At 44.6% G+C, this 27,961-nt stretch overlaps 1 protein-coding gene across 2 annotated transcripts; it reads right to left on the bottom strand.

Moving 5' to 3' along the window:
• Positions 1 to 7,635: 7,635 nt before the first annotated feature.
• LOC133549566 (glutathione-specific gamma-glutamylcyclotransferase 1-like) lies at positions 7,636 to 15,170 on the bottom strand. 2 transcript variants are annotated; one of them, XM_061895100.1, is made up of 4 exons: positions 14,827 to 15,170; positions 14,729 to 14,764; positions 10,028 to 10,160; positions 7,636 to 8,648 (listed from the first exon to the last, which is right to left on the bottom strand). In XM_061895100.1, exons 1-4 carry the CDS (start codon positions 14,995 to 14,997, stop codon positions 8,494 to 8,496), a joined length of 495 nt encoding a protein of 164 aa, XP_061751084.1. In that variant the 5' UTR covers positions 14,998 to 15,170; the 3' UTR covers positions 7,636 to 8,493. The 2 variants fall into 2 exon arrangements, with proteins under 2 accessions (XP_061751084.1, XP_061751083.1); XM_061895099.1 differs by lacking the exon at positions 7,636 to 8,648 and having other exon boundaries at positions 9,533 to 10,160; positions 14,827 to 15,155.
• Positions 15,171 to 27,961: the final 12,791 nt, after the last annotated feature.

Genomic DNA, 27,961 nt, shown 5'->3' with positions numbered 1-27,961 from the left:
TTTGACACTACTTCCACATATACCCATACACACACACATTCACTCACTAATGGAGGGAGCTGCCATGCAAGGCGCTAACCAGCACCCATCAGGAGCAAGGGTGAAGTGTCTTGCTCAGGACACAACGGACGTGACGAGGTTGGTACTAGGTGGAGATTGAACCCGGGACCCTCGGGTTGCGCCACGCCATCCCTAAACATCCCTATAACATCTATAACATCTGCATGACGTGAAATTATGATTGCTAATGTAAAAAAAAAAAAGTAAACTTTCAGAGTGCTGCCTTGGAGCACTTTTGTGTCCCCACCAATCTCAAAATCAAACCTACGCCCTTGCAAATGATAACAAGTCAAATAAAAATAAGGCAACAAGAGAAGTATCCTACACTTCTCTTTTGTAAAGTAAATCTGAACAGCCGATATGGGCATCTACATCAACTATATGATTTGCCTGAGAAGCTGGACAGGACCAAAAAAAAATAATAATAAGTAAATAAAAAGATAAGTAATACAATTGTATTAGATTGTATTAAATATTGTAGCGTTTCCATAGAAACCAGTCGAGAGGCGTAGTACACTTGCTGTCTTTATTGTTAGACACGTAACAGGCTACTGTGGGGCGTAACCACCGCCAAAGGCACATTTATATATCTCTCTAGTATTGCTGTAAACTTATCTCTCGTGCGTCTGTCTCTCTCACTCTCAACCTCCGACTTCTTCGATTCCGCATCCCAGCATAACAAAACTCTCCCTCCTATATCTCACCCAATCACAGGTAAACCCCAGCATGCAACTCTGAACATGTTGCCTTCACTGGCACTCTGTAAACTTCAGTGTCACAGAAAAGTACATGAAATTAAGTACGTGAAAGTTGACACATTAACATTAACATCTCCCCTTAACTCAACCCGTTACACGACACCCCCTCTTCAAAGTCCCTCGCCCCCGAGGGAGCACACAAAGTCTCTCAGGTGCCTGGGAGGTCTGACGTCTCTCCGGAGGCGCCGTGAGAGGAAAGGAGCCCCGAGATAGGCACAGGGTGGGGGATTATCAGTCCATTATGGGGGGGGGGGGGGGTCAGACAGGACAGGTACATTGGTGGGGAAGTGGGAAGCAGACTGTCCATTGGTGAAGGGGTGGAGGGGGGACGGTCCATTGATGGTGGAGTGGGGGGAAGACAGTCCATTGGTGGGGGCGTGGGGAGTGTCTGGGGTAGTGTCCAAGCTCTCTCGCGTTCCGCCCCCTTGTCCCGGGGGCACGGCCGTGCCCCGGTAGGGGGCCAGTCTGTCACGGTGTATGGCAACTTTTATACCTCTTGGTGGCAGCTGTACTCTATACACAACCTCACCTAGTCTCTCTAGGACCCTGCAGGGTCCCACCCACTTGCTGTCCAGCTTCGGGCACCTTGCCTTCTGTCTCAATGGGCTGAACACCCAGACCAGTCTCCAGTACTAAAATGTCGCCCTTTGGCATGCACGTCATAGTTCCTCTTTTGTCTTGCTCCTGTGCTCCTTAACTGCTCTCTGGCGAACTCGTGAGCAGACTCTAGGCGGTCCTGCAGCTTCCTGGCATATTCGGGCCCCGGGGTTTCCGCTGGGCTGTCGGGCGGCTTGCCCACCATCAGCTCAGCCGGGGTCCTGATCTCCCTGCCGAGCATGAGAAGGGCCGGGGAGCAGGAGGTGGAGTCATGGGCGGCGGACCGTTATGCCATCAACACCAGGGGGACATGAGTGTCCCAGTCACGTTGGTGTTTGGCTGTCACTATGGCCAGCTGCTGCGCCAATGTGCGGTTGAATCTTTCGACCAGTCCGTCGCTCTGCGGGTGGGGGGTGTAGTGCGTGTCTTGTGGGAGCCCAGTTGTTCACACATGGCTGTAAATACGCGGGACTCGAAGTTCCTGCCCTGGTTTGTGTGGATGACTTCGGGGACCCCAAGTCTGCTAAACACCCCCTCCACCAGCACATCCACTATGGTTCCTGCCTCTTGGTCCGGCAGGCAGTATGCTTCTGGCCACTTAGTGAAGTAATCCATGGCTGTGAGGATGTAACGGTTACCTCTCTCTGAGCGGGGAAACGGTCCGAGAACGTCGATCCCCACTCTCTCCATGGGGCAGCCCGCTGGGAACTGTTGAAGCTGGGCGTGCGATCTGTTGGTGGGGCCTTTACGCGCCGTGCAGCTGTCACAGCGGCGGAAATAGTCCTTCACGTCCCGCCCATGCTGCCCCCAGTAAAACCCCTGACGTAGGCGGCGGAGTGTTTTGCCAACCCCGAAGTGACCAGAGCCGGGAGCTCCGTGCACTGCCTGTAACACTGTTTCGCGTAGGGCCCTGGGTACGACCACCTGCCACAATGTCTCTCCTGTAGCAGCCTCCCTCCACCCCCTCTGAAGCACCCCGTCACACACACGCAGGTTTGAGAACATATCCCAGAGCCCCTTCGTGACCCTGGAGCAAAGCCCAACCTCTCCCCATGGGGGTCAACGTTGAGCTGTCGTCCACGTGAGCTGATGTCATCGTTCTCTTCCTGTTTGAGCCTCCACTCTGCTGTGTCCACAGCTGTTAGTCCCACCGCCGCACATTTCACCTCGTCATGCTGCTGCTCGCTTTCTCGTGTCTCCCTTTTCTCACAGTAGCGGCAGTCGTCGGCGGCGCAGGGTCGGCGGGAAAGTGCCTCCGCGTTCCCATGTTGTTTCCCCGGCCCGTAGACCATGGTGAAGTCGTACGACTGTAGCAGTTCGATCCAGTGTGCCAGCTGGCCCTCCGGCTCCCTGAAGGACATGAGCCACTGTAAGGCTGCGTGGTCGGTCCTAACCGTGAAGTGGAGGCCCCCGAGGTAATATTTGAAATGTTTGATAGCACTGACCACGGCAAGGAGTTCCCGCCTGGTGATGCAGTAACGACGTTCGTGCTTATTGAATGCCCCACTATAGTACGCAACCACTCTCTTCCCCTTCGGGGATCACCTAGGACAGCACGGCCCCCGTGCCGACGTTGTTGGCGTCCGTGTCGAGCACGAAGGGCAGGGTGGGGTCAGGGGGGGACAAGAATCTGGGCCTCCAGGAGGGCCTTCTTAAGTGAGGTGAACGCTGTCTGGCACTCCTCTGTCCAGACAAACTTTTATTTCGGCTGCTGTAGCCGGAACAGGGGCGCAGCTATGCTGGAGAAACCCCTCACGAACCTCCTGTAGTAGGAGGTCAGCCCTGTGAAGCTCTTCAGTTCGGAGATAGAGCTGGGGGTGGGCCAGTCCTGCACAGTCTGCACTTTTTCTTCCATGGTGCTGAAGCCGCCAGCCCCCAGCCTGTGACCCAGGAACCTGACCTCCCGTCTCATAAAGCAGCACTTCTGGGGGTGCAGCCTCAGTCCTGCTGCTGCCACTCTCTCCAGCACGCGCCTGAGGCCCCTGAGGCCTGACTCAAACGATACCCCGTGGACCAGGATGTCGTCTAGATAAACGACACACTCCTGGCGGGGGATCCCAGCCAGCACCCTGTCCATTAGTCTCTCGAATGTAGCGGGTGCGTTACAGAGGCCAAATAGAAGGACCTTGAACTGCCACAAGCCCCCGTTGGTGATGAAGGCGGTCTTGGGCCTGGCCGCGGGGGTGAGGGGGACCTGCCAGTATCCGCTGTGCAGATCTAGTGAGGTGAACCAGGAAGACCCAGCCACTGTATCCAGGGCATCGTCGATTCGTGGGAGGGGGTAAGAGTCTTTTCTTGTTACGTTGTTGAGTGGTCTGAAGTCCACACAAAACCGCCAGTCTTCTTTGGACTTTTTAGGCACCATGACTACTGGGGCGGCCCAAGGGCTGGTGGAGGGTTCGATGAGTCCTGCTCGCTGCATGTCCTGTAGTGCTTTGTCTGCTGCCGCCTGTCGGGCCAGGGGAAGGCGTCGGGGCCTCAGTCTAATGGGCGGGGCATCCCCTGTGTCAATGTCGTGCCGGATTAGATCAGTTTGGCCCACGTCATCCTCCAATAGTGAGAAACAGTCTTTATACTCCAGCAGGAGCTGCCAGAGCAACCCCTGCTCGATATGAGTCAGTCCGTCACAGTTCTTCTGCCACACCTCTCTCACGGCCGCGACTCTCTCTCCACTGTCAGGCGGTGTGGCAGGTGTTGGGCGACCGTGGGGATCTGCGGTGGGCGGGGTGGAAGGCAGCTCGGGTGGCCTGTAGGGGGGGTTGCAGTCGAGGGCTAGAATTGTGGTGAGTCGATGTGGTTTTGTGGCGGGTGAGGAGGGGGGCGGTGTGGTCGGCTCACGGAGGGAGACAGGGCCTGCAGCCATGCTTGATATCACCTCTGTCGTCCGCACTGCGACCGCGTGAGCAGTGTTGTAGTTCGGCCGGGATGGTTGTCTTGACATCTGTACGACATGTCCGTCTGGGAATGTAAGCGTTCCCCTCCTGGTGTTAATGACACAGTCCATCAGTTCAAGAACATCCAGCCCTAGTATGCAGTCTTCCAGGTCCGCGACCCACACTGGGCAGCGAACCATCTCTCTCCCCACCCCCACAGTCTCCACCGCCTCCCCCACCATGGGGGCCCGGTCCCCGGTGACCGTCTGGAGCTTCACTAAGGTGGGCCGGACTGTGGCTCCTCTTCCCACCACATCAGGTCTTACCAGGGTGGCTGACGAACCCGTGTCCACCAGTGCAGAGCAGCATGTCTCCCCGAATGTCACTGGGGCGTACCAACAGTTCCCCGTCCCAGTCCGGCCCAGCAACACGACCTGCACCTGTTGGCCCCCTGTATCGTCCAGTGTTATATTCCCGCCCGTTCGGGGTTGGGACGCTGTCTCGGGGAACCGCACCGTCCCGGCTATGCATTCCCCACGTTGTTTCCCTGGTCTTTAGGGGCGTTGGGGCACTGCCGGGCCAGAAGGCCAGGTTTTCCGCACGCCCAGCAGACCCTTGTGCGCCCCCAGGGGCGCTGTTCTCCTCGTAGCGAAGCAGCCCGCACGAGCTGCGTCAGTTCCTCCGCCCAGGCAGGCGCTGTGTCGTCCCTTTAAGGTACGTTCGCGGCCCTCACCCTCAGTGCATTGTCCAGCGTGGAGATGGGGGTGCCAGCACCCAGCATCTCTCTCTCCGAAGCCAGCTCCAAAGCCTCCAGGAGGGACTTGGGGTGAGCCAGCAGCGTTTGGATACGCAGGTCGCCCAGTGACAGCGCCTGCAGGAAATGGTCACAAGGTAATTCGCTCTGTATGGCGGGGGGCATGTGGGCGTAGGTGCGGTGGACCAGCCCTTCAATGTTATTGGCGAGATCTCTTAATGGCTCCCCGGCCCGTCTCTGTCGGCTGTACAGCTCGGAGCGAAGTAAGCCAGCCGCTGAGCATTGTCCAAACCTCCTCTTTAATTCTCCCACTAAAGCATCATAGTCACTCCTGTCTTCTGGGCTCAGCAGCAGCAGGCTTGACAGAGCATCCCCGGTGAGGCACATAGCTAGCTGAAGAGCTTTCATTTCTGTGGACCACCTGCCGGCCCGGGCTAACAGTTCGAACTGGGCGTGAAAATCTTCCCAGTCAGCCTTGCCATCATACCTGGGGGCTTTCACTGAGGGCGGGGCGACATTCTCCGTCCTGACGGCGGCTGGCTCTCCACCTGCGGCACGTCCAGCTTTGAGACGGGCGGAGGAGCTGAACCCGGCATCAGCGGCCATCTGAGCAGTCGTTCTCCTCACCCGCTCTCTCTCAGCCGCATCCCAGCCTCCGACAGCGCCGTATTGTTCCGACACCCCGGCTCTCTCCTCCCGCTTCACTTTTTTTCCGTACTCCATTTCTCACCAGAGTGTGGACGTTGCGTCCTTCGTCCTTCTGTGTCCACACGTGTGTAACGGTGGTGTTTAGCGTCTCTTTTCTCTTCTCACCGTCTTTTTTCTTCTGACACCAGTGTAGCGTTTCCACAGAAACCAGTCGAGAGGCGTTGTACACTTGCTGTCTTTATTGTTTGACACGTAACAGGCTACTGTGGGGCGTGACCACCGCCAAAGGCACATTTGTATATCTCTCTAGTATTGCTGTAAACTTATCTCTCGTGCGTCTGTCTCTCTCACTCTCAACCTCCGACTTCTTCACTTCCGCATCCCAGCATACAAAACTCTCCCTCCTATATCTCACCCAATCACAGGTAACCCCCAGCATGCAACACTGAACATGTTGCCTTCACTGGCACTCTGTAAACTTCAGTGTCACAGAACAGTACATGAAACTAAGTACGTGAAAGTTGACACATTAACATTAACATCTCCCCTTAACTCAACCCGTTACAATATGTTGATGCTGTTACATTTTTGCAGTGTTCACTTACCTACTGCACTGATACTCTTGTGGCACACACACACACACGCATGCGCGCGCACACGCACGCACAAACACACACATACACACACACACACGCATGCGCGCGCGCACACACACACACATGCACACTCACATGCGCGCGCACAGACACACACACACACACTATTTTCCTCTGATCCCAAACCTTGAAATTAGAAAAAGCTTAATTAGACTTTGTGATGAGTATGCAATTAAAGGGTAACTGCACTTTTTTGGAATATCATTCACAATACTTATGTAGAACAAGAACCCATGTTTTTCTTTTTTTGTTGTTAATGCATTCTAACTAGTTGTTAAATGCGAGCAGAAGTCCGCTCACAATGGAACCTATGAGGGTCTGCCTATAAAGCACTTATAAAAACATCTAAACACTTACATCAAATGTTTATAGACATGCTGTAAGTATAAATGTAATGTAATAACAGTCATATTCATAATATTTAAGATTTATATATTTTGCTCATTGTAAGTATACGGCAGAGCATTAATTTAAAAGATGATCACATTGTTAGGTTTTTCTGTCAACAACATCACTGATTATAATTCACTGCAGACTTCATGAACAACATACATAATTAAATCTCACTTACTGTACAATGTCTGCTGTCACCAGGATGCCAACTGTTAGTATGTTGATATTTTTCCGTTGGGATGAAGAATGACTCGTGATCCTTGCAAAGAAAAAGAGGGGTGAAACCAAGCGTCTTTTCGTTTTTGTTTTTTCTTGCCATTTACGGGTCAAAGTTGGCTGTAAATGTGTACCATCTTCTCAATTCATTGCCACATTATTTTACCATCTAGGTGTGTGGCATGATTTATCATTTAGAATTAACTTTCATGGGTTCCGAGGCGAGAAAGCAGCTCACCAGCTCACATCAATACAGCAGCAAAAGGGAAGTGGTCTCTCTCTGATCAATGCGCTGCTGAATGTAGGTCCTTAATGTTAGCGCCTATTATACTAACATCAATAAAATTTGGTTAATATTTAAGTCACAAAGTAGATGAATGGGGTATTGTTGGCACTTTTTTGATGTTATTTATTGGGTTTCATGGCCGGAAAAGATGCAATTACCTTATTGCTCCCATTGCCTCTATTGTAAGCTGACTTTTATTTACATTTATTTACGAGTTAAAATGCATTTGGCTCTGTAAAAATTGTGATTTATCAGCAAAATTTAAAAAAAAAGTGAGGTTCCTCTCTAAAAATTGTGGTTGCAATGGGGCCTATTTGTCTTTACCGGTACAAGTTATGTTCAAATCAATTTCCAGCATCTTATTGTCATGACCAGAAATGGACTCCGAACACAGTTGCAGGATTTCAGAAGCAGTTCTTTATTATGGGAAGGGGCCCACAACAGGAAAAACAAAACAGGCTATTAAAACAGATGTAACCTGACCACTAAACTTACAAAATTATCAATAACTCAAAACTCCCCGGCTAAAGAGGGATACAAATTGCTAACAAAAACTAAGTACAACAAAAGGCAATCCAACGGAGGCAATGCTAGGAAGCTAATCTTACCTGACAAAAGCTACAAACCAAGAATCTCCCGTGGATACAAAAGGTACATAAAAACGTGGCTATGGCTGTGGACAAGACTGTGGGAAAGGAACGCTGGAGGTGCGCACAAGAAGATACAAAACTCTCTGGCACAGGACAGAAGGAAGACATTGGGGAACAGGTGAAATCCATCCATCCATCCATTTTCTACCGCTTGTCCCTTTTGGGATTGCGGGGGGTGCTGAAGCCTATCTCAGCTGCATTCACAAATTTGAAGGGGTCTTTGTAGAAAGAAGCGTGTTCTTGTTTGCTCCTTCCTTCTGCATTTCCCTACGTTTGCCTACTCTAGATCTCTTCCTGCAGCAAGTTTATGCCCTCCTTCTCGTCCTCTGTGGCCTTCCTCCATTGCTTCTTCAGCTGCTTCCTCTCCTTGACTTGGCGGTCTATTTCTGTCTGTCTTCTGGACTTAGTGGGGATAGATGGAGCAGATCATTTTCCTTCGACCACTCCAAACCGTTCCACTCCATAGGCATAGATGAGATCCCCCATTCTCTCCAACTTCTTCATGGTGGTGCCTCTGATCCCTTATTTGATGTTGCAGAGATCAGTGTTGACCTCCTTCCACAGTGTCCTGTCGCAGGATTTTGGCCACTTGACTAATGGCCTTAGCCCCTGGATCTTCTTTGCCGTTGCAGGTCGTAATGGGTTGGGTTCAGGTTGTTCTCCCATAACTGGTTCTTCCTCCTCAGGGACAGGGGCGTTGATGTCCTGCAAATTGTGGGTTTTGTCCTGCTGCTGAACTCCAGTCGACTGACTCGACCTGCTTCTCAGAAGGTAGCGGTCAATGCGTGTTCCCTGTTAGAAATTAATTCATTACATTTTGGAATAAGGCTGTGGAAAAAGTTAAGTGCTGTGATAGTTTTTGTCAATACTATTATCGTTGTTATTAATATTTATTTGTCTTATGCCCCCATGCATTCTGTGTACTTCTTTTTCTTTAAAAAAATAATAAAGTCAAATAAAATAAAGTCACATACAAATAATATAATTGTCCAACAAGTAAATCTGTACATCTATATCGATTTTTCAGAGCGGCTGGACGGGACAGATAAAAAAATGAGAATAATAATGAAATAACATACTGTATTTTGTGCTTTAATTTGGGACGTCCGGCGGTCCTACATGGTTGCTTCTGGTAGACACTGACCATAATTTGGGGATCCCTGGTATAGAGTATATAGTATAGCGCTAAGTTCTGTTGGCAACACTAATGCTCCTGAGTGCTTTGTATTCTTATTCTCTGGCAGACAAGGTTATAAAGTGTGTATGATTGAGGGCGAACACATAGCGCCCACTCTTTTCATGGCAGTACAAATGCGTTCATGGCAGGCCGCTGACATATGGGAAAGACTGAGTTATAATCTGCTTTGTATAAACGTGCCAATACTTCACACTGCCTCCAAAAGTGAACTGCATTATTTTTCTTGCAACTTGCCCATTATTTTGAATCCTACCACTAAGGTATAATGTATGGTATATAGGAGGTTCACGATGACATGCACAGAGGCTCCCTTCACGTTGTCGTTGCTTGTACAGTAGTCAGCATTTCCTAGAATGTTACAGCTGTACATTCCTGAGCCACGTGATGTGTGAGCAATGAACGTGAGGTCAACAAGAACCTAGGAAAGTCCATGCAGGAGTCACTGAACTTCAAGGCAATTTTATTACATTACAATTCTTCCATTTATTTACTTTTTTAAAAAGTTCATCACATGCTTTTGTATGCATGATAAAAAAATATGTAAGACAACATTAAAAACAATAATCTAATGTCCCAACGAAATGGTCATAATTCAGGCAACAATCTGCTACATGTCTCACATTACTGTCGAGTGACAGTAAAGTGTTGTAAGGTGCTTAATATATTTTAGACACTCTTCGAAAGGAGGGAGTTTTGTACTGCACAGTTGTGGTAAACGTTCAGAACGGCGGCCTCGATGGAGAAGAGATGCTCGTCCTCCACCTCTGGGCAGGATAGCCTCATGAAGTCAGCCAGTCGAAACAGATACTCCATGTTGTGGCCTGTCTTGCCCCTGCAGGCCACAATTTTGTCGGCGATCTCCTGGTGCGAAGCCGGGCCCAGGTATGTGGGGCTGTTTGCGGTGGCGATGTAAACAATGGCAGGGTGAGAGTCCTTACCCTTCTCCTGCGGGATGAACTCCACTGTTTTTGTTATGTAACCTCCGAGCACCACTTCTCTCACGTTGAGGTACTGAAAGGCCTCATTTATCTCAGCATCTGTCACTTCGTAGGCAACTCCCCACGTGCAAGCCTGCAGGGGACAGAAAATCATTAACTAAAAATATCAGTGGCACACATTGTGTAAGAGTCCAGCAACGATATTAAAAACAAATAAAGCGACGATAATGTCCGGATTGTGGTGGGGGCTTTATGGCAGCGCACCAGCTGGTTCTGAATAATAATCATTTGAGGATGTATGCACTGTTTAACCTATTTTATTTGTCATCAAAAACTTTTTTTTTTTTTTACACTATAGCTAGACCCTTGTGTAATACAGTGTTTGCTCATTAATCAATTAATAGTCGAAGGAAATGTTTTGTTTCAAAATTCTTGGAATATGTTGCCAGAATCCTACATTAAAATTTATATTTTGAAAATATAACAATGCTTATGTTGAGATAAAATTTAAAGTGCGATTCTACAAACCCTGTTTCCATATGAGTTGGGAAATTGTGTTAGATGTAAATATATTAACGGAATACAATGATTTGCAAATCATTTTCAACCCATATTCAGTTGAATATGCTATTTGATGTTCAAACTGTGGACACTTTTTTTTTTTGCAAATAATCATTAACTTTAGAATTTGATGCCAGCAGCACGTGACAAAGAAGTATGGAAAGGTGGCAATTAATACTGATAAAGATGAGGAATTATCATCAAACTCATATTTGGAACATCCCACAGGTGTGCAGGCTAATTGGGAACCGGTGGGTGCCATGATTGGGTATGAAGGCAGCTTCCATGAAATGCTCAGTCATTCACAAACAAGGATTGGGAAACGGTCACCACTTTGTGAACAAATGCGTGAGCAAATTGTCAAACAGTTTAAAAAGAAAAATTCTCAACGGGCTATTGCAAGGAATTTAGGAATTTCACCATATATGGTCCATGGAGGCTTCACGGTGGCAGAGGGGTTAGTGCGTCTGCCTCACAATACGAAGTTCCTGCAGTCCTGGGTTCAAATCCAGGCTCGGGATCTTCCTGTGTGGAGTTTGCATGTTCTCCCCGTGAATGCGTGGGTTCCCTCCGGGTACTCCGGCTTCCTTCCACTTCCAAAGACATGCACCTGGGGATAGGTTGATTGGCTACACTAAATTGGCCCTAGTGTGTGAATGTGAGTGTGAATGTTGTCTGTCTATCTGTGTTGGCCCTGCGATGAGCTGGCGACTTGTCCAGGGTGTACCCCGCCTTCCGCCCGATTGTAGCTGAGATAGGCGCCAGCGCCCCCCGCGACCCCAAAAGGGAATAAGCGGTAGAAAATGGATGGATGGATGGATGGTCCATGGAACCATCAAAAGGTTCAGAGAATCTGAAGAAATCACTGCACGTAAATCTGTATGAAAAACACTACTTTTTTAAACAATTTCCATAGACACAATTGAAAAATATGTTTATTATCCTGTATTGTTGTTGTAGTTTCCAATGAATTGACCAACGCTTCCATTGGTTCTGCGCAGTGATTCTCAAACTGTGGTACATGTACCACAAGTGTTACGCAGGCTCCATTTAGCCTAAGAAGTCTGTAAATATGTACTGTTTATGGAGTATCATTGTTAATGATGTTGTCGTAATGTTGCAATGGTCAAAAATATTAAATATACTTGCTAAATGAAACCTCTGCCTTGTTTTTTAATGAATACTTAGGCCTACTACATCACTGTGTTTTAATGTTAGTCATTATGGTGGTACTTGGAGAGCCAAGTGTTTTTTGAGGTGGTACTTGGTAAAAAAATTTGAGAACCTCTGAATGAGCGTATTTTGCCACAAAATATCATATTAAACAAAGTTCTATCAGTGTGACAACTATAAAAATAAACATGTTTTTAAATGAACATTTTAAAACAAAGGCACTTTTTCGGGGAGTTAAGCGCTTGTGTTGGATCCCATTAAATGTTTGGTTTCGGTTTTAGTTTATTTCGAACATGCATACAATTACACTGAACAAAAATATAAACACAACACTTTTGTTTTTGCTCCCATTTTTCATGAGTTGAACTCAGACATCTAAAACTTTTGTTATATAAACAGAAGACCTATTCCTCTCAAATATTGTTCACAAATCTGTCAATATCTGTGTTAGTGAGCATCTCTTCTTTGCCAAGATAATCTATCCCACCTCACAGGTGTGGCATATTAAGATGCTGATTAAACAGCATAATTATTGCACAGGTGTGTTTTAAGCTGCCCACAATAAAAGGCCACTCTGAAATGTGCAGTTTTATTACATAGCAAAATGCCGCAGATGTCACAACTTTTGAGGGAGCGTGCAGTTGGCATGCTGACTGCAGGAATGTCTACCAGAGCAGTTGTCCTTGAATTGAATGTTCATTTCTCTACTATAAGCCGTCTCCAAAGGTTTTTCAGAGAATTTGGCTGTACATCCAACCGGCCTCAAAATTGCAGACCACATGTAATCACACCAGCCCAGGATCTCCACATCCAGCAGGTGGATTTCAATGACCGTCTAGACCCTCTAACCGGATAAATAAATACAAATTAAAAATACACATTTCAGAATGGCCTTTTATTGTGGGCAGCCTAAGGCACACCTGTGGGATAGGTATTTGTGTATAAAGTACAAGTTGTATATCTTTGTGGGTTCAACTTATGAAAAATGGGAGCAGAAACAAAAGTGTTGTGTTCATATTTTGATCATTATACATTATGATACATCACACACTGTACCTACATATAAAGTTGTGGCCATATACAATATACAAAACTTTTGTTTCTCTCATGTAACTTGTTGCATATAGCCGACCCACAATCTATTTTGCCATCTTGTTTTGTATCATGGCACAGTTTTTGTCCAACACTGTCAAGTGAAAGACTGTTATTTAAAGGCCTACTGAAACCCACTACTACCCACCACGCAGTCTGATAGTTTATATATCAATGATAAAATATTAACATTGCAACACATGCCAATACGGCCTTTTTAGTTTACTAAATTACAATTTTAAATTTTCCGGGAGTTTCGTCTTCGAACCGTCGTGTAATGATGACGTGTACGCAAGACGTCACGGGTTTTTAGCAAGTATGAGCGCTGCATGCACACACATACGGATAAATGTCGTCTGATTTAATGGCATAATTATACAGTTTTTTGGACATCTGTGTTGCTGAATCTTTTGCAATTTGTTCAATTAATATTGGAGAAGTCACAGTAGAAAGATGGAGTTGGGAAGCTTTAGCCTTTAGCCACACAAACACACGGTGATTCCTTGTTTAAAATTCCTGGAGGTGAAACTTTCCTATGGATCACAGCACGGTCAAGAGAACATGGATCCCGACCACATGTCAACCAGCAGGTTTCGGTGAGAAATGTGTGGTTAAAAAGTCAGTTCTTACCGGAGAAAAGCTGAGCTTGTGCCGTCCATAGCTGCCGTCGACTCCCCTGAGACACTGCGCGTCAAGACAACCGTGGAGACACCCTTCCGACTATCAGGTAATATTAAACTCACTAGCAACACAATAGAAAGATAAGGGATTTCCCAGAATTAACCTATTAAATGTGTCTAAAAACATTGGAATCCGTCCCAATGCAACCGTGTTTTTTTTTTTTACTTTTTTTTTTTTTTTTCTAGTCCGTCACTATCAATATTCTCAAACACAAATGTTTCATCCTCGCTCAAATTAGTGGGAAAATTGTCGTTTTCTCGGTCCGAATAGCACTTTTTGTTGGAGGCTCTCATTAAAAACAATGTGAATATGTGAGGAGCCATCAAACATGTGGCGTCATCATCTGCGACTTCCAGTAGAGGCAGGGCATTTCTCTTAGCACCGAAAGTTGCGAACTTTGTCGTGGATGTTCTCTACTAAATCCTTTCAGCAAAAAAATGGCAATATCGCGAAATGATCAAGTATGACACATAGAATGGACCTGCTATCCCCGTTTAAATAAGAAAATCTAATTTCAGTAGGCCTTTAAAAAGAAACAAACTACTTTCCACACAACCAAAAACAACAGGTCTGCTTTTGACCCAAATATTTAAAATGTGATACGAAATTCAGAAAAAAATATTGTCCATATTATGAAAACAGTCCATATGTTGTCAGCCACATGTTTTGGTTGTGTGCATGTGCGTGGTAGAGGGAAAATAGGGATAAGTGGGGGCTGACTGTTTCAACCTGGGGTAATGTAATGAGGGCACAGGTTTTTAAATGTTTCAAATGAATTTGTGCTGCATTTTATATGAACAAAAAGTCCTTCACAAACAACGTTTGAGTGATTGTTTGAAAATGGGACTTATCCTGTGTGCACCGCCTTTTTTCCACTCAATACGTTTTTTCTAAAGTTGCATTATTTTTTTTAAAGTTATACAAATAACTATGCTACACTGTTACTTTTACTAATAACTGTATACAGGTTTTTGTCTATATTTGACCATTTTGCACCACACTTTGAAAAAACACTGCTCCACTTTATTAGTCAAATGTTTTGGATCAAATGTACGTTTCCTTCACGTTGCCACTTATTGGTTGTAAACAGCAGGGTGATGGCGATGATGTCTCAGTAAAGTAAGAACATGGCATGCTATTTATAAAGCAGTGTACAGTTCTGGCTACATATCTCATATCTGTATGATGACTTACCTCCTGGTCCTCTATCAGCGTCACCACCCTTCCTGGCTGTGGAGAATTAGGACACCATGTTAACTCAGTACTTACAGTATATGAAAAGTGCTTCTTACATTCTTCTTGTCTCCTCGATAAAAGTCATCTCCGTGCCAAAATCGTCGTTTGTAGCCTTCAACGTAGCCTATTTGTCTCCTCTGGTAGACAAAATCAGGTTTCCACACTAAGGAGCCGTAACCAAATATCCACTGACTACTTTTCCCTTCCAATATCTCCTGTGGTTTCATTGCTGGTAGTAGCTGCTTCTCACAACTAAAAGTTGTTTTTCTTCCCAGGCAAAAAGTCCCCTAGAAGTGATCGCTTCTCCTTATAGCTGCATATTGCTGCAGGGAGGATGCACTCGAAGCGCCTTTAAATGCTCCAGGATTTGTTTTTTTTTTAACCAGCGCTCCTTTGGTTTTTGCAAACACGTGTAGTTGTTGTCCAAGTGACGTCAGGGCCACACTCTCCCGTCCAATAGGAACCCGGAGGAGGCGGGCCTAGGACACAGATTTCATTTGTCTGGAAAACTGGTGATGATCTGTTCCACCTCCAGTTAAATCAAAACAAAACTACCGCGCCACTTCTCACAACGAAATTACTGTAATACCAGTCAGAACGAAACCATCCACAAGTGAAAGGAAAATAATTTTGGGCTTATGCAATCAGTATTAATATTTGTCTTGTGACTGTGTGTCTTATGATTATGTGTGGGTTTCTTTCTTAAGGTTTTATTCAGAGGTGGGTAGAGTAGCCAGAAATTGTAATCAAGAAAGAGTATTCTTACTTTAGAGATTTACTCCATCCATCCATTTCTACCGCTTATTCCCTTTTTGGGGTTGCGGGGGGCGCTGGCGCTTATCTCAGCTACAATCGGGCGGAAGTCGGCATAGCTCGGTTGGTAGAGTGGCCGTGCCAGCAACTTGAGGGTTGCAGGTTCGATTCCTGCTTATGCCATCCTAGTTACTGCTGTTGTGTCCTTGGGCAAGACACTTTACCCACCTGCTCCCAGTGCCACCCACACTGGTTTAAATGTAACTTAGATATTGGGTGTCACTATGTAAAGCGCTTTGAGTCACTTGAGAAAAGCGCTATATAAATATAATTCACTTCACTACACCCTGGACAAGTCGCCATCGCAGGGCCTAGATATTTATTATTACTCAAGTAAAAGTAAGGAGTAGTCACCCAAATATTTACTTGAGTAAAAGTAAAAAGTATGTTGTGAAAAAACGACTCAAGTACTGAGTAACTGATGAGTAACCTGTTCGTTTAATGATGACGGCAACAAATAATGCACATAAACATTGGAGTAGCAATGAAAAAATTCAGAGCCAGGAATATCGCTTAAGCAACTAAAACAATAAAATTTCAGAATCAGAAATCAGAAATACTTTAATAATCCCAGAGGGGAAAAATATATTATTTAAAAAATTGTATTAATAATATAATATTGTATTAAAATATATTAAGTAATAATACATTAAAATTAAAACAATTAAGGCAAATTGAACCACAATAACGTAACAGCACCATAGAATCAGAAGGCAGAGATTTACAAAGAAAATAAAAAGTTAGCCTTTACGCAAATCATAAACTCTGATAGGTGTGGGCTGCACCTGGGAACACAAGTGCACTTCTGATTGGTGTTTGTTTGCATGCGTGAGTGTGTGTGTCTCTGTCTGTCTATGAGGCTGCAGTACGTTAATAAATTATACCCAAACTACGTACATTTGACAGTGATTCATAGCAGGGAAGCTAACATTAGCCCGTTGTGACTGCCAAAATATCTACTAACGTTACTTACCGCGATGTGTATCCTTAAATTTGACGTTGACTCCATGTAAGCTGAAGTGTCCACTTGTTTGGGGAGACACATATGTCAACGCCTTACATAACTGTTTTTTGGTTGTCTAAAGCGTGAACATCGATTTTATGTGAGGACAGGGGTGTTTGCGTTCGTGTTGTGTCTGCCATTGTTGTTGAAACTTTTTGGGCAGTTAATCATGTGACCACCTGGCTCTGTTTGATTGGTGAAACGGAGTCAAACGTCACCAGTGACTGCATTTGATTGGTGAAACGCAGGCATGCGATAGATCCTACTTTGAAGGTCTGACAAACCAAAACAAAAAAAACATGTAATAACATCCATCCATTTTCTACCGCTTATTCCCTTTTGGGGTCGCGGGGGGCGCTGGCGCCTATCTCAGCTACAATCGGGCAGAAGGCGGGGTACACCCTGGACAAGTCGCCACCTCATCGCAGGGCCAACACAGATAGACAGACAACATTCACGCTCACATTCACACACTAGGGCCAATTTAGTGTTGCCAATCAACCTATCCCCAGGTGCATGTTTTTGGAAGTGGAAGGAAGCCGGAGTACCCGGAGGGAACCCACGCATTCACGGGGAGAACATGCAAACTCCACACAGAAAGATCCCGAGCCTGGATTTGAACCCAGGACTGCAGGACCTTCGTATTGTGAGGCAGACGCACTAACCCCTCTGCCACCGTGAAGCCCACACATGTAATAACAGATCGATAAAAATCAGTAGCGAGTAGCGAGCTGAATGTAGATAAATGGAGTAAAAGTAGCGTTTCTTCTCTATAAAAATACTCAAGTAAAAGTAAAAGTATGTTGCATTAAAACTACTCTTAGACGTACAATTTATCCCAAAAGTTACTCAAGTAGATGTAACGGACTAAATGTAGTGCGTTACTACCCACCTCCGGTTATATTGTGATACAAGTGGTAGTTCATCTTGCATCCACAATTAGGTAATCAGGCTAGTGGTCACCTTTCACATAAATAAATAATAATAAATCAACCTGCTCAACAGCCTTGTGGTCAGAGTGGCGGTAGGTCATACCAAAGACTATAAAAATGGGACCCATTACCTCCCTGTAATGGGTCAGCATCACTGGTTGAAATTGGGGATTAAATCACTAAAATGATTCTTGGGGATTAAATCACTAAAATGATTCTCGGGTGCAGCCACCGCTGCCGCTCACTGCTCCCCTCACCTCCCTGGGGGTGAACAAGGGGATGGGTCGAATGCAGAGGTTAATTTTACCACACCTAATGTGTGTGTGACAATAATTGGTACTTTAAGTTTAACTTTAAATACATTTGCTGTTGTAGCACAGGTTGCTCAAGCTCAATAAGTGTTTGTGGTTAGATCAGGTGATTGATCGATTGAAACTTTTATTAGTAGATTGCACAGTACAGTACATATTCTGTACAATTGACCACTAAATGGTACAATCTGAATACGTTTTTCAACTTGTTTAAGTCGGGGTCCACGTTAATCAATTCACAGTGCAGCATGATCAGTTTATGACCGAGCCCCTGGAGTTCATTGAAAATGTATTCTACCTCTCTTTTCAAACCTTTCACATTTTATGAGCTGAGGTTTTGATTGGAAAAATAAGTTTTGGAAGTTTATGTAAAAGCTAGTGCCATCAAGTGGTGAGAAGAGACATTGCTGGGTGGATCACAGACTGCTTGATGCTTAGTATTGGGCCTCATTTATTGAGAATCAAACATTCAAAGCCAGTCAGATTATTCTGTGTCGCTCGCTGTCCCAAAATCCCATTATATCATTGGTGACCAAAATGCTGCCTGGGAACCATACTCGGCCGATGGGTAGTTTTTTTATTTTAATTGGCCCTCGACATGTTTTGAAAATGAAGAGAATTGATCAATAACAAGGTATATTAGCTATAACAATGTGTGTCACCTAAGAATGTTATTTTCAAACAGCTCAATGCATATACCGTAATTTCGGTCTATAAGCAGCAACTTTTCCATCATGGTTTAAACCAAGTCTTTATAAAACGCTGCAGCTAATTTATGGATTTTTCACTGGTCACAAACTTCACATACCCCAATTGATTTAGTCTCATCATATATCAGAGCAGCGATGGGCAACAATACATCAACACAAAGTGGAAAAACAAATTGGCTTTACATGCTTATTTCCATCCATCCATTTTCTACCGCTTATTCCCTTTTGGGGTCGCGGGGGGTGCTGGCGCCTATCTCAGCTACAATCGGGCGGAAGGCGGGGTACACCCTGGACAAGTCGCCACCTCATCGCAGGGCCAACACAGATAGACAGACAACATTCACACTCACATTCAAACACTAGGGTCAATTTAGTGTTGCCAATCAACCTATCCCCAGGTGCATGTCTTTGGAAGTGGGAGGAACCCACGCATTCACGGGGAGAACATGCAAACTCCACACAGAAAGATCCCGAGCCTGGATTTGAACCCAGGACTGCAGGACATTCGTATTGTGAGGCAGACGCAATAACCCCTCTGCTTGTCTTTCAATATTTTCATTAAACCATATCCATTTGTAGCTACAATCCACAAAGTATGTGAAAACACAGTTTAAACATCACAAAATGCCACAAATTCAGTCAGCCATTTTGAATATTACGCTCTGAATCCTTTTGGCTATTTTCAGAGATTGACACCACAGTACTAACGCTTCTGCACTCTTACCATGTTATCAGATCAGTCATACTGAAAATACGCAAACAATTGGAAAGAGACATGCTGTTTAGCATTCACAATCCTTATGTAAGACAACATCATAAATCAATACCTAGCAATTGAGTCTACATATGGATGGTCCTCTTTTGCCCTCATTATACTCTTTGGAAAACATCCAGAAACCGCCAACAATACAATGTTTTAGCAGCGCATTGATAGCAGTGAGCTAATGCTAGCTTATGCTGCTATTGTTGACAAACTGAAGCGACGGCTGCTTTTGCTTTGTATCAAACTTGCTAAAAGTAAAATTCTAGATTATAATTCATGCATCTCTCACCTGGTAGGGGACTGACAGGCTGGTCGACTTTCACGTCCCAGAGATGGCCAAATAGACCCCAAAAAAATGCTACTTGCAAGAACTTTCTTTTAAACCCTTCGTGAAGACTGCGATTGAACCTTCATCTAAACAGAATTAAAAACCCCGTTTCCGTTTGAGTTGGGAAATTGTGTTAGATGTAAATATAAACGGAATACAATGATTTGCAAATCCTTTTCAACCCATATTCAGTTGAATATGCTTCAAAGACAACATATTTGATATTCAAACTGCTAAACCTTTTTTTTTTTTGCAAATAATCATCAACTTTAGAATTTGATGCCAGCAACACGAGACAAAGAACTTGGGAAAGGTGACAACAAATACTGATAAAGTTGAGGAATGCTCATCAAACACTTATTTGGAACATCCCACAGGTGTGCAGGCTAATTGAGAACAGGTGGGTGCCATGATTGGGTATAAAAACAGCTTACCAAAAAATGCTCAGATTTTCACAAGAAAGGATAGGGTGAGGTACACCCCATTGTCCACAACTGCGTGAGCAAATAGGCAAACAGTTTAAGAACACCGTATTTAGGGATTTCAACATCGACGTTCCATAATATCATCAAAAGGTTCAGAGAATCTGGAGAAATCACTCCACATAAGCGGCATGGCCGGAAACCAACATTGAATGACCGTGACCTTCGATCTGTATCAAAAACCGACATCAATCTCCAAAGGATATCACCACATGGGCTCAGGAACACTTCAGAAAACCACCGTCACTAAATAGAGTTGTTTGCTACATCTGTAAGTGCAAGTTAAAGCTCTACTATGCAAAGCGAAAGCCATTTATCAACAACATCCAGAAACGCTGCCGTCTTCTCTGGGCCCGAGATCATCTAAGATGGACTGATGCAAAGTGGAAAAGTGTTCTGTGGTCTGACGAGTCCACATTTCAAATTGTTTTTGGAAATATTCGACATTGTGTCATCCGGACCAAAGGGTAAGCGAACCATCCAAAATGTTATCGACTCAAAGTTCAAAAGCCAGCATCCGTGATGATATGGGGGTGAATTAGTGCCTAAGGTATGGGTAACTTACACATCTGTGAAGGCACCATTAATGCTAAAAGGTACATTTAGGTTTTGGAACAACATATGCTGCCATCTAAGCGCCATCTTTTTCATCTTTTCTAACTTTTTGCAACTCAACGCCAAAAAAACGGAAATGCTGATTATCGGTCCTGCTAGACACCAAACTCTATTTAATAATACAACTCTAACATTTGACAACCAAACAATTAAACAAGGCGACACGGTAAAGAATCTGGGTATTATCTTCGACCCAACCCTCTCCTTTGAGGCACACATTAAAAGCGTTACTAAAACGGCCTTCTTTCATCTCCGCAATATCGCAAAAATTCGCTCCATTCTGTCCACTAAAGACGCTGAGATCATTATCCATGCGTTTGTTACGTCTCGTCTTGATTACTGTAACGTATTATTTTCGGGTCTCCCCATGTCTAGCATTAAAAGATTACAGTTGGTACAAAATGCGGCTGCTAGACTTTTGACAAGAACAAGAAAGTTTGATCACATTACGCCTGTACTGGCTCACCTGCACTGGCTTCCTGTGCACTTAACATGTGACTTTAAGGTTTTACTACTTACGTATAAAATACTACACGGTCTAGCTCCATCCTATCTTGCCGATTGTATTGTACCATATGTCCCGGCAAGAAATCTGCGTTCAAAGGACTCCGGCTTATTAGTGATTCCCAAAGCCCAAAAAAAGTCTGCGGGCTGTAGAGCTTTTTCATTTCGGGCTCCAGTACTCTGGAATGCCCTCCCGGTAACAGTTCGAGATGCCACCTCAGTAGAAGCATTTAAGTCTCACCTTAAAACTCATTTGTATACTCTAGCCTTTAAATAGACTCCCTTTTTAGACCAGTTGATCTGCCGTTTCTTTTCTTTTTCTTCTATGTCCCACTCTCCTTTGTGGAGGGAGTCCGGTCCGATCCGGTGGCCATGTACTGCTCGCCTGTGTATCGGCTGGGGACATCTCTGCGCTGCTGATCCGCCTCCGCTTGGGATGGTTTCCTGCTGGCTCCGCTGTGAACGGGACTCTCGCTGCTGTGTTGGATCCGCTTTGGACTGGACTCTCGCGACTGTGTTGGATCCATTATGGATTGAACTTTCACAGTATCATGTTAGACCCGCTCGACATCCATTGCTTTCCTCCTCTCCAAGGTTCTCATAGTCATCATTGTCACCGACGTCCCACTGGGTCATTATTGTCACCGATGTCCCACTGGGTGTGAGTTTTCCTTGCCCTTATGTGGGCCTACCGAGGATGTCGTAGTGGTTTGTGCAGCCCTTTGAGACACTAGTGATTTAGGGCTATATAAGTAAACATTGATTGATTGATTGATGGACGCCCCTGCTTATTTCAGCAAGACAATGCCAAGCCACATTCAGCATGTGTTACAACAGCGTGGCTTTATAAAAAAAGAGTGCGGGTACTTTCATGGCCCGACTGCAGTCCAGACCTGTCTCCCATCGAAAATGTGTGGCGCATTATGAAGCGTAAAATACGACAGCGGAGACTCCGGACGTTTGAACAACATAAAAACAAGAATAGGAAAGAATTCCACTTTCAAAGCTTCAACAATTAGTTTCCTCAGTTCCCAAATGTTTATTGAGTGTTGTTAAAAGAAAAGGTGATGTAACACAGTGGTGAACATGCCCTTTCCCAACTACTTTGGCACATGTTGCAGCCATGAAATTGTAACTTAATTATTATTTGCAAAAAAAAAGTTTATAAGTTTGAACATTAAATATCTTGTCTTTGTAGTGCATTAAATTGAATATGGGTTGGAAAGGATTTGAGAATCATTGTATTCCGTTTATATTTACATCTAACACAATTTCCCAACTCATATGGAAACGGGGTTTGTATGTGAGCGTCCTGTCGGTTGGCATCACAGCGAGGGTGGAAATATTACAGAGTGTTTGTTTTATTCTGTTTTTTAATTGTTAGTTTGTATGTTTAGCCCTGAGCAATGCTCTAGTGTCACAAAGAAAACGGCACCCATCACTCAGCTTCTAAAACTTATTGCTCATCCTCTTTGAATTCGGGCTTAAAAATATATGGCCCTGTATCATAATTTTTCCAAATGTAATCATTGTTGGCTCTCACATAGTCTGCTTAATTAGCATTTTTGTTGATGGGGAAGGGCTCGGTTTTTCCTAGCGCGACACCACGCGATCACATGACTGGCTTCCTCATTATCTCTCAAAATGGCTCGGCAATCTCCGCGACATTAATACTATTTTGATCCTATCTATTTATCCGCAAACTTTGGATGTCTTTTGTTGTCATAAATCATATGTATGATTCTTGTTGTAAAGTTAGGACATGCTTAGCTGCATATATATATATATATATATATATATATATATATATATATATATATATATATATATATATATATATATATATATATATAACTCTACAACTCTGTTGTAGAGTTAGGAGACGCTTAGCTGCACATGTATATATATATATATATATATATATATATATATATATATATATATATATATATATCTATATCTATATTTATATATATATATATATGTGCAGCAGATATATATTTGCAGCTATATATATGTGCGGCTAAGCATCTCCTAACTCTACAACAGGTATGTCGTAGTGCTGCAGATTACTCTGTAGAATTTCAAACCTTGGCAGCAGGAAATTTTTTGTAAGGGTCTTAACGAACAGATAAAGGATGAGTTGGCTTGCAGAGAAGAAGAAACAAATTTCACTTCTCTCATTTCATTGGTTATTCGTATAGACAACCGTTTACGTGAGCGCCGCCGGGAAAATCTTGGTCGACCTAAAATCCCTCAGACTATTCACAGGCCAGCAATTGATACCGCAGAAATTCCCCGTCCTGCCCCTCCTGCGGATACTGAAGAACCCATGCAGTTGGGCAGAGCACACCTGACCCTTGAGGAACGGCAGCAACGCATGAGGCTAGGTCAGTGCCTATATTGCAGGAAATCGGGTCATCTAATTTCTTCTTGTCCAGTTAGGCCAAAAGACCGGACTCACCAATAGTCCTGGGAGTAATGGTGAGTCGTCCTGACATACTATCTAGTCCCAGGTTGTTACTTTCGGCTACCCTTAGTTTTGGTCAAGTTTCCCTATGCCCTCTCTCGCCAATTCACCTGTTCTGACACCCCCTCTGGCCCAGTGACCATTCTCCCTTCCACTCGCATTGTGGCAGCCGTTACTTGGGAAATCGAAGGAAAGGTGAAGGAGGCTCAACGCACAGATCCTGATCCAGGTAATGAAGCCAATAACCGCCTCTATGTGCCTAACTCTGTCCATTCTCAAGTGTTGCAATGGATCCACACTGCTCGATTTTCCTGCCACCCTGGAGTCACACGCCCACTCAACCTGCTCAAAAGTAGATTTTGGTGGCCTTCAATGGATGCTGACACACGGAAGTATGTCCTTACCTGCTCCGTCTGCGCCCAAAACAAGTCTTCACACCGTCCACCCTCTGGACTTCTCCAGCCGCTCCCCGTACCTTCTCGACCATGGTCTCATATTTCTATGTACTTTGTCACAGGACTGCCCCTCTCCCAAGGTAATACAGTAATACTCATTTTGTGGCTCTACGTAAACTGCCGACAGCTTTAGAAACTGCAAATCTCCTTGTAAATCATGTCTTTCGTTTACATGGACTGCCTATGGACATTGTCTCAGACCGTGGACCTCAGTTCACCTCTCAAGTATGGCGGCTGTTCTGTAAGTCAATTGGAGCTACAGTCAGTCTTTCTTCTGGTTTTCACCCCCAAACTAATGGCCACACGGAGCGGACAAACCAGGAGTTGGAAGCCGCACTGAAATGCGTGGCAGCAGACAACCCAACCCAGTGGAGCACCCATCTTTCCTGGGTAGAGTATTCCCATAATTCACAATTGAGTTCTGCTACTGGATTAACCCCCTTTGAAGCTTCTCTTGGCTATCAAACCACCACTTTTCCCGGAGCAGGAACAGGAGTTGGCTGTGCCATCCGTCCAACATCATCTGCGTCGATGTAAGAAGATATGGAAGGACACACGAGCTGCCCTCCTACGTACGGCCGAACGCAACAAGATGGTGGCCGATCGTCGCAGAGTTCCTGCTCCAGCCTATCAACCAGGATAATTGGTCTGGTTATCATCCCGGAACATCCCCCTAAAGACTGAGGCTCGTAAACTGTCTCCACGTTTTATTGGTCATTTTCCTGTCGACGTTATTGTCAACCCTACAACCGTCCGTCTAAAGCTGCCCTCTTCTATGAGGATACATCCTGTTTTTCATGTTTCCCAGCTCAAAACAATGACCGTCAGCCCTTTGTGCCCTCCGGCCAACCCCCCTTTGCCCCCCTGGTTCATTGATGATGCGCCTGCCTACACTGTTCGCCGACTGCTCGATGTGCGCAGACGTGGTCGGGGTTTGCAATACCTGGTGGAGTGGGAAGGGTAAGGCCAGGAGGAGCGATCCTGGGTTCCGCCATCCTGGACCCTGGGATGATCCGGGATTTCCATTGTCGGAATCCTGAGAAGCCTGGTGGTCGCCGGGTGGCTCCCCTTGGCTCCCCTCGTCAGTTGCAGGTGTGCTGCCAGCCATCCGAGCCCACCTGCACCTAATCAACGACCTGACTTAAACCCTGGATCTCCACCCAGCCAGTGCCAGTTCGTCCGTTGCCTGTGGTACACTCTAACCTGAACGCTATTATTCTGACCCTTGTCCTGAACCTTTTTTGATTCCTGTTTTTGTATTTCCTCAGATGCTGAACAGACTTTTGACCCCGTCTTCCTGGAGCTGAATTTTTGTTACTCTTAAATTATTTTCTCCATTTATTTTTTGTTATTAAATAGACTTTTTACTAATCCGCAATTGGATTCCTTTTTGAGACCGTAACAATTTTGTATATTGTATGATGATGTAACTGTGCGCTTGTAGGGATGACCTAGAAGAAAGGACTCTGATATTAAAAGAAACAATGAAATACACAACTGTGTTTGTCTGTAAATAAATAAAACGTGTTTTTCCACTCCACTGGTACTTTAACCCTAACTAGCTCCACAGAACCCATTTGAAAAGATACGACAGGAACCCCTATAATAGAAGATTTACAGGTCTTTCAACTCAAGCAGTGATTATCATCCCCCATTTTAATTTCAAGGAACATCAGTTTGACATGCATTAGGCTACATACCCCAATTTAATTTTTTTTGTCATATCACATGTATAATATCAATGTTCATATAACTGAGAGTGTACAAATCGACCCAAATAGAGCCATTTCAATAAAGTACCATCTATTACTATTAACTATCCGTCCTTTTGCTGGGGACACCCTACAACTCCCTCTATTTATTTCAGTTTGCCTTTTCTTTGGCCCACCCCTATAATATTAACTTTCTCTGCCTACAGTAAATGAAAAAAAAGCAGCTTTCTAGATCTTGACCAAAAAATACAATGACCTGTGCTGTTTGGGAACAGGTGATAATGGTTATTTAGAGGAAAACTTTTCATGAACTCAACTCACCCTAATGTGGAGAACGGTTTGGATATTGGTTTACCGAGTGAACAACTAAAAACTAAGGTTTTGGGCGTTGTTTTCTCTAAACGCATGAATGTGTCAAAATATGGCCAATGATACACATTATTGTGGGTTAACCTGATGATGTCTTCTTCACTAAAGGAAACATCTGCACACTACTTTGATAAAACAAATAATATAAAAATAACAGCTATTTTTACCCAAATATTGTTGTGTTCGACGGGGAAGGAGACGACACAGCAACAGGAGTAAAGCTCAACAGTTTTATTTGAACTTGATGATGCGGTGGAGTGTGTATGCTACTGTGTATGTTTTCAGGACTATGTGAAGCGTTACAATGAATATTTACCAGTGGTTGTTGTAAGTGCGTGTTGAGTGAGAAGGCAACCGGTCCAGTAGGGCGAGGCAGGTAGAAGAATCTGTGGTACAGGCAGGGGTCCGTGGGGCTGAGTGGGGCGTCAAGAGGTCCGAGTCCAAAGTGGGGGTCGAGAATTGAGAGAGGCAGTCAAAATCCAGAGGGATCCAGAGAAGTGAGGCGCACAGCTTACTTCCAAAGCAACGGAGGGAATTCTGGGTAAACAAGAGAAGCGACAGGGACAAAATGAGCACAAGGTCAGAAGGTCACTTGGAGCGAACACACAAAGGTGAGCAGCTAGGGACGAAAGTTTACTGCAAGCAGAGAATACGTTCCAGCGTTGGCTCTCTGGGTATGTTGGCTTTTATGGGGAGTCGTGTCATCAGCAGCAGGTGTGTTGAGTTACAATTGCACAGAGCTGTGCCGGCGCGTGACAACAGAAGCAGATAGTGTATGGGCGTGTCCTGCAGTGTGTGTTGATGAAAGAGCAACTGCCGTAACAAATATATTGGAACTCAGTCGTTACACCGAGCAATAAAATATGTCAAATTAGAAATAACCAATATTTGTTATTATGAAAATAAATAGTTAAGCTTATTACTTACATATGTAGCCTTCTCTTTGTTTGTTTTTTGCCATCATTTTCTAGCAAGCACAGTGTAATGTGGGACATTTCTCCTTCCCCTCGATACCTAGGGAGGTATCCGAACTCACCTCTTTTCAAGGGCTGTGCGGTCCCAACACTTGGCCTTTCCCCCTGCCTGACAAGGAATTTGGACGCCACTTGATTGATGTGAATGCGCAAAACCAAGTGTTAAGGGATAAGACAATGGGGTAGGGGTATCATTTGTGTTGAGCCTACATCTCACTTACTCTTGAGCTACAGTACAGTAGCCTTATGGCTTAAGTCTTTGACAGCATTTGGTCAAAGAGGACTTTGTTTAATCCTCAGTCAGGACATATGAAGTAAACGTTTAATTAATCATTAAGGCAATCTTAAAGACAAGAGTAAATTTGATTTAATTTTGCCAATTTTGTACAAAACATAATTAATTTAACATTTTTTTCCCCATATATTCATATTACTCCAAAACATGCATCAACTCCTTTAAAGCCACACCCCCGTACTTAAAACAATTGTGCCCATTCCAAACTTCGTAATATCTGCAGTTTTTTGTCATCTTTATAACACTGTCGTGTTCACATTTCAGCTCTAGTTAAACCAGAGCTCACTTGCAAGCGGACTAAGACCCATCTTCTCAAGAGATCTCAGTTGACGTGCTTGGTGCACACCAGATTTCCAATTATCATGTTCACACCCGTAACTTACCCTTTATCAGCGTTTTAGTTCTGTATTCAAGTCTGCGACGGTGCATGCAATTTTTGAGTAAATTGAAATCAC

This window comes from Nerophis ophidion, linkage group LG03 (genome assembly GCF_033978795.1).
Source record: "Nerophis ophidion isolate RoL-2023_Sa linkage group LG03, RoL_Noph_v1.0, whole genome shotgun sequence".
NCBI lineage: Eukaryota > Metazoa > Chordata > Actinopteri > Syngnathiformes > Syngnathidae > Nerophis > Nerophis ophidion.
Note: the sequence above shows the minus strand (reverse complement) of the source record. Positions and strands in the feature narration are given on the sequence as shown.

Bases quoted from the DNA above. Each gene is read 5' to 3' on its own strand.
- LOC133549566 (XM_061895099.1), bottom strand. From the start codon at position 14,997: ATGAAACCACAGGAGATATTGGAAGGGAAAAGTAGTCAGTGGATATTT. The intron at 14,765-14,826 runs GTAAGAAGCACT...AATTCTCCACAG, and splicing joins ATCGAGGAGACAAGAAGAAT to CCAGGAAGGGTGGTGACGCT. The intron at 10,161-14,728 runs GTAAGTCATCAT...TGTCCCCTGCAG, and splicing joins CGCTGATAGAGGACCAGGAG to GCTTGCACGTGGGGAGTTGC.